The sequence below is a fragment of the Rhinoraja longicauda genome, chromosome 25 (assembly GCF_053455715.1).
Source record: "Rhinoraja longicauda isolate Sanriku21f chromosome 25, sRhiLon1.1, whole genome shotgun sequence".
In the NCBI taxonomy this organism is placed as follows: Eukaryota; Metazoa; Chordata; class Chondrichthyes; order Rajiformes; family Arhynchobatidae; genus Rhinoraja; species Rhinoraja longicauda.
In genome coordinates this window covers 10,057,031-10,069,833 of record NC_135977.1, presented here as the reverse complement: position 1 = coordinate 10,069,833, position 12,803 = coordinate 10,057,031, and the positions used below count along the sequence as shown (strand labels likewise).

The following is a 12,803-nucleotide window of genomic DNA, read 5'->3' as shown; positions in this document are numbered from 1 at the left end:
GCCCTTCAGCCCAACTTGCCCACACCAGCCAACAATGTCCCAGCTACACTAGTCCCACCTGCCTGCGCTTGGTCAATATCCCTCCGAACCTGTCCTATTCACCTGTCTAACTGTTTCTTAAGCGTTGGGATAGTCCCAGCCTCAACAGCCTCCTCTGGCAGCTTGTTCCATACACCCACCACCCTTTGTGTGAAAAGGGTTTGATTCTCTCAGCCAGACCATCGATAGGCATGGTGAGTGGCTGTGGTCAGAGCACCATCTGTGCAGTAACACACTAATCACAGCCTTTCCCCAGCATCACAGTGTGGAGATGGATACAAAATGCTGGGGTAACTCGGCAGGACAGGGAGCCTCTGTGGATGGAAAGAACGGGTGACGTTTCGGGTCGAGACCCTTCTTCTTCTGCCCGTTCCTTCGAGTTACTCCAGCACTTTGTGCCTGTCTTCGGTGTAAACCAGCACCTGCAGTTCCTTCCTGCACATCAAAGGTTGGGATCTGGAACGGATCGCCAGAAAGGGGGAGCAGGAATAGGAACAAGTTTGGCTTTAAATTGCAAAAGAAAAACCAAAAATGGGTAAACGTAAAAAAATATACTAAATCCGAGGGCGGGGGAAATAGTAACAAATTGGAAAGCTCTGTCACAGGGTTGCGCTGAATGGGCTCTTTCTGTGGCATCTAATTCAATGAGCATTAAATAATCTGCACTTAAATAGGATTTGCTGAAGCATCATCGATCCCAAGTCTAAAGCACGACACAAAATGCTGGAGTAACTCAGCGGGACAGGCAGCATCTCTGGAGAGAAGGATTGGGTGACGTTTCGGGTCGAGACCCTTCTTCGGACTAAAGCGTGACATGTCTGAAGATTACATTGCTTGCCGATTTAATGACCAGCGTGGCCCCATCTAAAGCAGGATTCTCATCGGCAAGACTTTTTCCGTAAAGGAATGCCCCAATTCGCATCAATGCATTGAGTTAGGGTGGGGGGAGGATGGAGGATGATGAGGATGATAATGATACTCTATTGTCACTTGCACCCAGCTAGTGGCAGTGACATTTTGATGTATTTTTCATACAAAGTACGCAAAAGAGTCGCTGCAAAGGCACCGACAAAGTTACAAAAAGTGCTCATCCCTTCTTCGTTCCCCCCCCTCCCTCCCCCCATGCCAGGTACCCCTTCGTTCTCGGCGCCCCCCACCCCCACGCTGGGTCCCCCTCTGTTGTCGCCCCCACCCCTCCCCTGCTGGGTCACTCTTGGTCTCATGAGGTCCCCATGATGGGTCCCCCTTTGTTCTCAGCAGCGCCCCCCTCTCCCCCCCCCCCCGGGTCCCTCTTCATTTTCTTTGCTGATCCTGGGAGCCCCATCTTGCTTCAATGAAATTCCAGTGGATTCACATCATCCATCACACAATTCCCAGTCCGCTACATTCACTGAGAGGTGTGTGTTCCTGAGTCCCTAGTCTTTTATTACCGCCCATAGTAAAGTTCAAGGCATGAATACTCTCGGTAAACCAGGCACTAATACTCTGTAAACCAGGCATGAGTACTCTCGGTAAACCAGGCACTAATACTCTCTGTAAACCAGGCATGAATACTCTCTGTAAACCACGCACTAATACTCTCTGTAAACCAGGCATGAATACTCTCTGTAAACCACACACTAATACTCTCTGTAAACCACCCACTAATACTCTCTGTAAACCACGCACTAATACTCTCTGTAAGCCAGGCACTAATACTCTCTGTAAACCAGGCACTAATACTCTGTGAACCACGCACTAATACTCTCTGTAAACCAGGCACTAATACTCTGTGAACCACGCACTAATACTCTCTGTAAACCAGACACTAATACTCTCTGTAAACCAGGCACTAATACTCTGTGTAAACCAGGCACTAATACTGTGTAATCAAGGCACTAATAATCATTAAACCAGGTACGAATACTCTGTGTAAACCAGGTACGAATACTCTGTGTAAACCAGGCACTAATACTCACTGTAAACCACACACTAATACTCTCTAAACCACGCACGAATACTCTCTGTAAGCCTGGCACTAATACTCTCTGTAAACCACGCACTAATACTCTCTGTAAACTAGGCACTAATACTCTCTGCAAACCAGGCACCAATACTCTCTGTATACCAGGCACTAATACTCTGTAAACCAGGTACGAATACTCTGTGTAAACCAGGTACGAATACTCTGTGTAAACCAGGTACGAATACTCTGTGTAAACCAGGTACGAATACTCTGTGTAAACCAGGCACTAATACTCACTGTAAACCAGGCACGAATACTCTCTGTATACCAGCACTAATACTCTGTAAACCAGGCACTAATACTCGGTAAACCACGCACTAATACTCTCTGTAAACCACGCACTAATACTCTCTGTAAACCAAGCACTAATACTCTGTGTAAACCAGGCACTAATACTCTCTGTAAACCACGCACTAATACTCTCTCTAAACCACGCACGAATACTCTCTGTAAGCCTGGCACTAATACTCTCTGTAAACCACGCACTAATACTCTCTGTAAACTAGGCACTAATACTCTCAGTAAACCAGGCACTAATACTCTCTGTAAACCAGGCACTTACTCTATAAACCACGCACTAATACTCTCTGTAAACCACACACTAATACTCTGTGAACCACGCACTAATACTCTCTGTAAACCAGACACTAATACTCTCTGTAAACCACACACTAATACTCTGTAAACCAGGCAATAATACTCTCGGTAAACCAGGCACTAATAATCTGTAAACCAGGCACTAATACTCTGTGTAAACCAGGCACTAATACTCATGTAAACCAGGCATTAATACTCTGTGTAAACCAGGCACTAATACTCTGTGTAAACCAGGCACTAATACTCTGTGTAAACCAGGCACTAATACTGTGTAAACAAGGCACTAATACTCTGTGTAAACCAGGTACGAATACTCTGTGTAAACCAGGTACGAATACTCTGTGTAAACCAGGTACGAATACTCTGTGTAAACCAGGTACGAATACTCTGTGTAAACCAGGCACTAATACTCACTGTAAACCAGGCACGAATACTCTCTGTATACCAGCACTAATACTCTGTAAACCAGGCACTAATACTCGGTAAACCACGCACTAATACTCTCTGTAAACCACGCACTAATACTCTCTGTAAACCAGGCACTAATACTCTGTGTAAACCAGGCACTAATACTCTCTGTAAACCACGCACTAATACTCTCTCTAAACCACGCACGAATACTCTCTGTAAGCCTGGCACTAATACTCTGTGTAAACCAGGCACTAATACTGTGTAAACAAGGCACTAATACTCTGTGTAAACCAGGCACTAATACTCTCTGTAAACCAGGCACTAATACTCTGTGTAAACCAGGCACTAATACTCTGTGTAAACCAGGCACTAATACTGTGTAAACAAGGCACTAATACTCTGTGTAAACCAGGCACTAATACTCTGTGTAAACCAGGCACTAATATTCAGTGTAAACCAGGCACTAATACTCTGTGTAAACCAGGCACTAATACTCTGTGTAAACCAGGCACTAATACTGTGTAAACAAGGCACTAATACTCTGTGTAAACCAGGCACTAATACTCTGTGTAAACCAGGCACTAATACTCTGTGTAAACCAGGCACTAATACTCTGTGTAAACCAGGCACTAATACTGTGTAAACAAGGCACTAATACTCTTTGTAAACCAGGCACTAATACTCTGTGCATTCTACCTCACTCTTCAAGAGGACATTCAATGAGCAAGAAGGACCAAGGAATCCATTTGCACTGCGCAGAATCTTCCAACCAAACGGAAAGCAAAGAAGGAAGAAGACAAAGAAGCCCCTACAGTCAGTCCGACCCAAAACATCACCTATCCATGTCCTCCTGAGACGCTGCCTGACCCACTGAATTACTCCAACACCTTGTGTCCTTGTTTGGAAACCAGCATCTACAGTTCCTCGCTTCTACAAGGTCGTCACGGTGCCACAGCAGTCGAGTTGCTGCCTCACGGCGCCAGAGACCCGGGTTCGATCCTAACTTCGGGTGCCGTCTGTACGGGGTTTACAGTTTCTCCCCTTGATCGTGTGGGTTTCCTCCCAGGTTTGTGGGAGGGTACCTGGAACGCACTTCCAGGGATGGTGGTGGAGGCAGATACACCAATGGCATTTAAGAGGCTTTTAGATACGCACAAAATGCTGGAGTAACTCAGCAGGACAGGCAGCATCTCTGGAGAAAAGGAATGGGTGACGTTTTGGGTCGAGACCCCATCTTCAGCACCTGGATATGTGGGGAACGGAGGGATATGGATCATATGCAGGCGGGTGAGATTAAACTTAAGAAGACACAAAGTGCTGGAGTAACCCCACGGGTCAGGCAGCATCTCTGGAGAACATGGATAGATGACGTCACAGGTCAGGACCCTTCTTCAGACCTGCTGACCTTCTTCAGTCTGAGGAAGGGTCCTGACCTGAGAAGTCATCTATCCGTGTTCTCCAGAGATGCTGCCTGACCCACTGAGTTGCTCCAGCACTCTGCCTTCCTTTGAAAGCCAGCATCTGTAGTTCCTTGTTTCCTCATTAAAATTAACTTTTGACTGTATGGTTGAATGGTCGTGAATCTGAAATAATTGGCAAACATCCCTGAGGAGAGGTGAAGATATTATTCCACGGAGAGGTTTGTATCGATCTGAAATGCATGACTCGGTGGAAGTAAAGTCCAAACACAATCATTAGTTGTGAATCCTGGAACTGTCTCCCTCACAAGAGGGACCACAGCAGTTCAGGAGAGCAATTCAATTACCACCCTCTCCAAGGCAACTAGAGATGGGCTCTAAATGGGCACAAAACTCCCAGATCCCAAACAAGGAATAAATACATTAAAAACAATAGATTCAGTAGCTGAAGGGAATTAATTTGCAGGCTTATGTAGGGAAAGCTGGGTTCAGAGAGGACTAAACAGTTTCAAGCTGGGAAGGGTGCTGAGAAGATTTACGAGGTTGTGGCGAGGACTCGAGGGCCTGAGCTACAGGGAGAGGTTAAGCAGGCTGGGACTCTATCCCTTGGAGCGCAGGGGGATGAGGGGCGATCTTATAGAGGTGTACAAAATCACGAGAGGAATAGATCGGGTAGGCTCACAGAATCTCCTGTCCAGAGTACGGGAATCGAGAACCAAAGGACATATATCAAAGGTGAGGGGGGAAAGATTTAACAGGAACTTGAGGGGTACGTTTTTTTACACAAAGGGTGATGGGTGTATGGAACGAGCTGCAGGAGGAGGTAGTGGAAGCTGGGACTATCGCCATTTTTGAGAAACAATTAGACAGGTGCATGGATAGGACAAGTTTAGAGGGATGCGGGCCAAAGGTAAGCAGGTGGGACTCGTGTAGATGGAGCATGTTGGTCGTGTGGGCAAGTTGGATGAAGGGCTTGTTTCCACATTGTATCACTCTATGAGTACAGGTCCAGTGGTGTCAAACGCTCATCGTACATTCATGGATCTACCCCATGAATATATGGAGTGTTGAAAGCCCTCCATCGCCTTGTTCAGGAGCACAGCAGGTCAGTCCTCCTTTTAGTTTAGTTTAGAGATACAGCATGGAAACAAACCCTTCGAGCCACCGAGTCCGCATCGACCAACGATCCCCACACCCTAACACTATCCTATACACAATGGAGACGATTTACAATATTCACCATAGCCAATTAACCTACAAACATTTTGTATGTCTTCAGAATGTGGGAGGAAGGTCCCGGAGAAATCCCACGCTGTCACGGGGAGAACGTATCAAACGCCATGCAGACAGCGTCCGTGGTCGGGATCGAACCCGGGTCTCCGGCGCTGTGAGGCAGCAGCTCTACCGCTGCGCCACCGTGCCTGATCTGGGTCACGTGACCCGAGCAAAATGGCAGTGAACACCCCCACATTTTAGCCAATCACGGGCCACGTATACTTGGCACTTGCTGCATTTTATTAGCAGTTGGCAAACTCTTAACCAAACGTGATACCAGGAAAACGGCACTTTACTCTAAGCCAGTCGTAAATGTTTAAACACTCAATAACCGACCCCTGGTAAACATTTATAGAAACATAGAAACATAGACATTGTGTGTTATAACGGCCTTCAAGTGACTTCAGATTGAATTTGACTCCAGTCCAAGGCAGATCATGTCATAAGTGATAGGAGTAGAATTAGGCCATTCGGCCCATCAAGTCCACTCCGCCATTCAATCATGGCTGATCTATCTCTCCCTCTGAACCGCATTCTCCTGCCTTCTCCCCGCAACCTCTGACACCCGCACTAATCAAGATTGGAAAATGTCCATTGAATACAGGAGGTGGCAGAGACAGGATCCACTCATATCCGTTAACCTTCCCTTAAATTCCAGTGTGGAACAGTGTGGGTGTCAGGGGTTATGGGGAGAAGGCAGGAGAATATGGTTAGGAGGGAGAGATAGATCAGCCATGATTGAGTGGCGGAGTAGACTTGATGGGCCGAATGGCCTAATTCTGCTCCTATCATGATCTTGTGATACAGGGTCATCTTATGATGTAGTATGGTCTGAGTAAGGGTCCCGACCCTAAACGTCACCTCTCCATGTTCTCCAGAGATGCTGCCTGACCCGCTGAGTTACTCCAGCACTTTGTGCCTGTCTGTGGTAGGAACCTCGATGAACTTAGGCTGTTTAACAACCTGGAGCCCCCCAAAAAAATCTCAAAGTCTTCAAATCCTTTTGTACCTCCGCACATCCACTTCACTACTTATTCTCCTCCCTATCTTTACATTGCCTGGCAATTTAGCAGCCACGTCATAGACTGAAAGGAGATTGTAGTCCCTGCATCAATCCATGTGGCATACCACACATTACACCTTCCCTTATCACGTTATTGTTTACCATGTATCTGTACACTGTAAGTGGCTCGATTGTCATCATGCATTGTCTTTCCGCTGACTGGTTAGCACGCAACAAAAGCTTTTCACTTTACCTCAGTAAAAGTGACAGTAAACTAAACTAAAGTTGTCCATCAGAAGCAAATCTGTTCAGGCCTACAGTCTGCTCAGTTTCATCTTCATCATCCACTCCCCTCTCCACATCCACGTGATACCTCTCACACCACAAAACCATTCATTGCCCCCATAAGGTTTTATGCAGCACCTTATCAAATGTCTTCTGAAAATCTAATACTACCTAAGGCCATTCCACACATTGAGTCAGTACCACCATTCGGTCATGGCTGATCCATTTTTCCCTCTCAACTCCATTCTCCTGCCTTCTCCCCATTACCATTGATGAACTTACTAATCAAGAGCCTGTCAATCCCCACTTTAAAAACACCCAATGGCTTGGCCTCCACTGTCGTCTGCGGCAATGAATGCCACAGATTCACCGCCTGCCGGCTAAAGAAATTCCTCCTTTCCAAAGGTACGTCCTTTTATTAGTTTAGTTTAGTTCAGTTTGGAGATACATTGCGGAAACAGGCCCTTCGGCCCACCGAGTCCGCGCCGACCAGCGATCCCCGCACATTAACACTATCCTACACACACCAGGAACAATTTACAATTTACCAAACCAATTAACCTACTTTGGAGTGTGGGAGGAAACCGGAGATCCCAGAGAAAAACAAACGCTGGTCACGGGGAGAACGGACAAACTCCGTACAGACAGCAGCCGCAGTCAGGATTGAACCCGGGTCTCTGGCGCGGTAAGGCAGCAACTCTACCGCTGCGCCACCGTGCCTTCCAATTTCTGGTTATTTTCCTTCAATCTTTAATCTTCCCTTCCTAGTTCATCTTGTAATCTTTTTTTTTTGTACTCTGTCCAAAGTGCGAACGTGTGACTTAACTTTACACGTTTATGTGCTTTTTAAATGCCAGATATTATCATGAACATTTTTTGTTGGTGGATTGTCCCACTGGAATTATTCCCTCTCAGTGGACTGTGTCTATTGTATGTCTCCTGGAAGATCCCTTTCAAGAATGTTTAACACTGCAGCTCGACTGACCGAATCTTTTAACCTCATTTGTTAATTGAATTTAGCCATATCTCTCCGTTCCTGCCTCCGTAATTGCCCTGAGTTTAGTCTAAAACACTTGCCTTGAATTCTTGAATGTAAAATTCAATCATTCAAATGTCCTGCCCCATTAAGTGTTTAGCTCCTGGTCTCTGCCAGGCTGATGCGTGGGTCGACTTGGGCTTGAGTTCACTGGAATTTAGAAGGATGAGAGGGGATCGTATAGAAACATATAAAATCCTTAAAGGATTGGACAGGCTAGATGCAGGAAAAATGTTCCCGATGTTGGGGGAGTCCAGCACCAGGGGCCACAGTTTAAGAATAAGGGGTAGGTCATTTAGGACTGAGATGAGGAAAAACTTTTTCACCCAGAGAGTTGTGAATCTGTGGAATTCTCTGCCTCAGAAGGCAGCGGGGGCCAACTCACTGGGTGTATTCAAGAGAGAGTTAGATTTAGCTCTTAGGCCTAAAGAAATCAATGGATATGGGGAGACAGCAGGAACGGGGTACTGATTTTGGACGATCAGCCATGATCATATTGAATGGCGGTGCTGGCTCGAAGGGCCGAATGGCACCTACTTTCTCTGTTTCTATGTTTCTCTATGACTCTAATTGCTGTTAATTCATATATATATGTATATCTATTTTGATTTGAGTTTTCAGTTTATTCATTGTGTCGACCACTACATGCATTCAAGGACAAAGCTTTAGTTTTGTCCTTCATTACAAATTTCAACTCTCACCTTTTCAGCTGATTTAGATCTGGGCCTTTCTATATTCTCTCTCTCCCTGTCACAATCTGTTTCCCATTTCCCATTTCACCGACTTTCTCTCTCGCCTTGTCTCGCAACTTTGGCTTACTGCATCTCCCCACCTTTGATCCCCTGCCACCATTTTACGTATTTCATTTTAAATCCTCTCCACAATTCCCACAACCCTGGTCCCAGCATGTTTGGAGTTCAGACTATGCTAACAGCACAGCACCAAACTACTCCCCTCACTATATCTTTAGCTTAGAGTTTAGAGATACAGCGCGGAAACAGGCCCCTCAGCCCACCGTGACCGCGCCGACCAGCGATCCCCACACACATTAACACTATCCTACACTCACTAGGGACAATTTACACACACGCCAAGCCAATTAACCGACATACCTGTACGTCTTTGGAGTGTGGGAGGAAACCGAAGATCTCGGAGAAAACCCACGCAGGTCACGGGGAGAACGTACAAACTCCGTACGGACAGCACGGACTGTAAGGCAGCAACGCTACCGCTGCGCCACCGTGCCGCCCTTAGCAACAAGATACTGGCAACAATACCCCCATGAACCTCCAACACACTTCACTCCCACACCATCATTTCTTTAAGTTTCCTCCAGGCCAAATTGGCTTTATAAACTTTAGAGATTCAGTGCGTAAACAAGCCCATCGGCCAAGCGAGTCCCGGCCGACCAGCCTTCACCCCTTATATAGGACTATCCTGCACACATGGGATAAGTTACAGGAATCAATCAACCGACAAACCCGTACGTCTTTGGAGTGTGGGAGGAAACCGGAGCACCCAGAGAAAACGCACGCAGGTCACGGGGAGAACTTGCAAACTCCGTATAGACAGCACCCGTAGTCAGGATCGAACCCGGGTCTCCGGCGCTGTAAGGTGGCAAGTCTATCCCTGCGCCACTGTGCTACAGCTGGCTCAAGTGATTTGCTTATGGATAACATCCCCTCTAGACCTTCCCTGACCACAACACCTTTGTGTAGGAAGGAACTGCCGATGCTGGTTGCCGATAATGGACCCAAACTGCTGGAGTAACTCGGCGGGTCAGGCAGCATCACTGGAGAAAAGGAATAGGTGACGTTTCAGATCGAGACCCTTGATCAGACTGCATAACTTGAGTTCCTGATGAAGGGTCTCGACCTGAAATGTCTCCTATTCCATTTCTCCAGAGATGCTGCCTGTCCCGTTGAGTCACAACTCCTTTGTGAAGTCTACTCTCTGGTATTGCCATGACCGATACAGAGATGTCAGCAGTTTATAGTGAAGAAACTAATATGGAATTGCAAGTTGCTGGAGAGGTGGTGTATCCTACTTGTGATGGGTTTCCACAGTTACGGTAACATTTCTCTGAGGACGTTTGCCACCATGTTTGTTGATCTCAAGTCAACGGTTGCCATGGTATTGGACAGGCATTGACTTATATTAAGGAACATAAATGGACAATGTTCTCATGACTCCTCACTTGAGTCATGAGACTCCTCGTGTCCAGAGTAGATGAATCGAGGGCCAGAGGACATTGGTTTGAGGTGAAGGGGAAAAGATTTAATAGGAATCTGAGGGGTAACTTTTTTCACCCAGAGGGTGGTGGGTGTATGGAACAAGCCGCTGGAGGAGGTAGTTGAGGCAGGGACTATCCCAACATTTAAGAAACAGTTAGACAGGTACATGGATAGGACAGGTTTGGAGGGATATGGACCAAACGCGGGCAGGTGGGACTAGTGTAACTGGAACATGCTGGGCGGTGTGGGCAAGTTGGGCTTCTTTCCACTCTGCACCACTCTGTGATCATTTCTGCAAGACGAGGAAGTTCTCCTTTAGATAAAGTTTTACTTTGCAGATAAATCCAGTTCCCAACAACTCAACACTCGTACGGCCCTGAAAACAGTTAAGGATCAGACGTCACCACCGACCCCCACTCTCCTGCGACCTGCAGCGATATCAAATCTTGCTCAACGAGATACCCGGATCCGTGAACCGCTCCTGCCGTTCCCGCGGGTTTGGCTTGGCGTGGCAAACGTTACGCTCGTCCAATAGCCGTGAGCTAAAGAGGAGCTGAGATTCATTCCCCTTGTACTGCGTCCCGCCTCTCGTTAAAACTTATCGAAGTGAAAAAGGGTCATACCAGCTTCTTCAGCATACTGCAGTCTGATCTCCAAGCTCAGCCTCCGGGCACTGTGAGCACCAGGGCTCCACGCCGCCTTTAATATGTAAGCTGCTTCGAAAGACCCAGGAGCACAACACTGTCTTCTGCTCCCTGCCTAATACGTTACCTATTTAAATGCATAAAGTGCAATACATTATATTCAAGACAGACACAAAAAGCTGGAGTAACAGCGGGTCAGGCAGCATCTCTGGAGAAAAGGAATAGGTGACGTTTCGGGTCGAGACCTTTCTTTAGAGAAGAATATTATATTATTTTAATTTATATTGATAAACTTTATATTATATTATAAAAGTTTTACTTTAGTTTAGTTTAGTTTAGTTTTGCTTTGTTTCATTGTGTTTCATTTTGTTTCGAGATACAACATGGAAACAGTCACTTTGGCCCACAGGTGTAGTGGTCAGTGACACCAGCGGTGCCCCTGACTTCCCAACTCCTGCAACAAAGACACAAAACGCTGGAGTAACTCAGCGGGTCAGGCAGCGTCTCTGGAGAAAAGGAATAGGTGACGTTTCGGGTCGAGACTGACTTCTTCAGACTGAGAGTCAGGGGAAGGGGAAACGAGGGATATAGACGGCGCATGGGACAAATGAATAAAAGATATGCAAACAGCAATGATGATCAAGGGAAGCCGGAGCCCACAATGGTCAATTGTTGGCTGTCGGGTAGGTGATAACGAGTTATACACACAGTGAAACACAACAAGACGACAGTGAAACTAGTGCAATGACTAGAGTGGGGGAGGGACGGAGAGAGAGGGGATACAAAGGTTACTTGAAGTTAGAATTCAATATTCATACCGCTGGGGTGTAAGCTGCCCAAGTGAAATATGAGGTGCTGTTCATCCAAGTTTTGTTTGGCTTCACTCTGACGATGGTCGGTATGGGTAGGAATGAACTGCAGATGCTGGTTTACACTGAACATAGACGCAAAATGCTGGAGTAACTCAGCTGGACAGACAGCATCTCTGGAGAGAAGGAATGGGGAGCATTTTTCGGGTAGAGACCCTTCTTCAGAGAAGGCAAGAGGTTGTTGGTAGAGACCCTGCTTCAGAGAAGGGTCTCGACCTGAAACGTCACCCATTCCTTCTCTCCCGGGATGCTGCCTGTCCCGCCGAGTTACTCCAGCATTTCGTGTCTGAGGTCAGTGTGGGAATGGGAAGGGGAGATTAAAGTGTTTTGCTGCCGGGAGATCATCTTACTGATGCTCAACCGGCATGTGGAAACACAATAAAGCAGAGTCACAAGATCTGGATCCAACCCAACAGGCTGCCCAGCCTCCTCTTTGGCTGCACGTAAGCTAAGGTTTACAGAGTAATTCGTGGACTCTGATATTCAGAAGCTGCCAAGAGCATCATTCTCGGCACGTTGCGGATCGCAAGCAGGCCGAAGGGGCAGACACTGGGGCAGAGTGAGGTTTCTCATCCGGATAACCTGTACATCAGACTTGTGCGGTCAACCATTACCAGCGCTCGTACAAAAGGAGGCACGGAGGCTGGGCATCAGCTGGTGCTGCCCGCCAATATAGTTCCTCCACATTCAGAAGCCGACAGACCCCAGTGAAAGTGAAACTGGCAAAACACATATGGGAATTGCCACGGTCGATGCAAGTTCAGTTTAGTTCAGAGATATCCACTTTGGCGGCAAGAACAGGAAAGCAGAGTATTACCTGAATGGTGGCCAATTAGGAAAAGGGGAGATGCAACGTGACCTGGGTGTCATGGTGCACCAGTCATTGAAAGCAAGCGTGCAGGTGCAGCAGGCAGTGAAGAAAGCGAATGGTATGTTAGCATTCATAGCAAGAGGATTTGTGTATAGGAGCAGGGAGGTTCTACTGCA

General features: G+C 46.9%; 1 protein-coding gene across 1 annotated transcript in view; it reads right to left on the bottom strand.

Annotated features, from left to right (window-relative positions):
* Positions 1-11,897, bottom strand: part of LOC144605643 (solute carrier family 2, facilitated glucose transporter member 11-like) — a 39,263-nt gene extending 27,366 nt beyond the window's left edge. The window contains exons 1-2 of the mRNA XM_078421087.1: positions 11,766-11,897; positions 10,927-11,074 (exon numbers count right to left, since the gene is read on the bottom strand). Of these exons, the coding sequence (XP_078277213.1) occupies positions 10,927-10,941 (15 nt within the window). The 5' untranslated portion in view covers positions 10,942-11,074; positions 11,766-11,897. The remainder of the gene's footprint in view (positions 1-10,926; positions 11,075-11,765) is intronic.
* Positions 11,898-12,803: the final 906 nt, after the last annotated feature.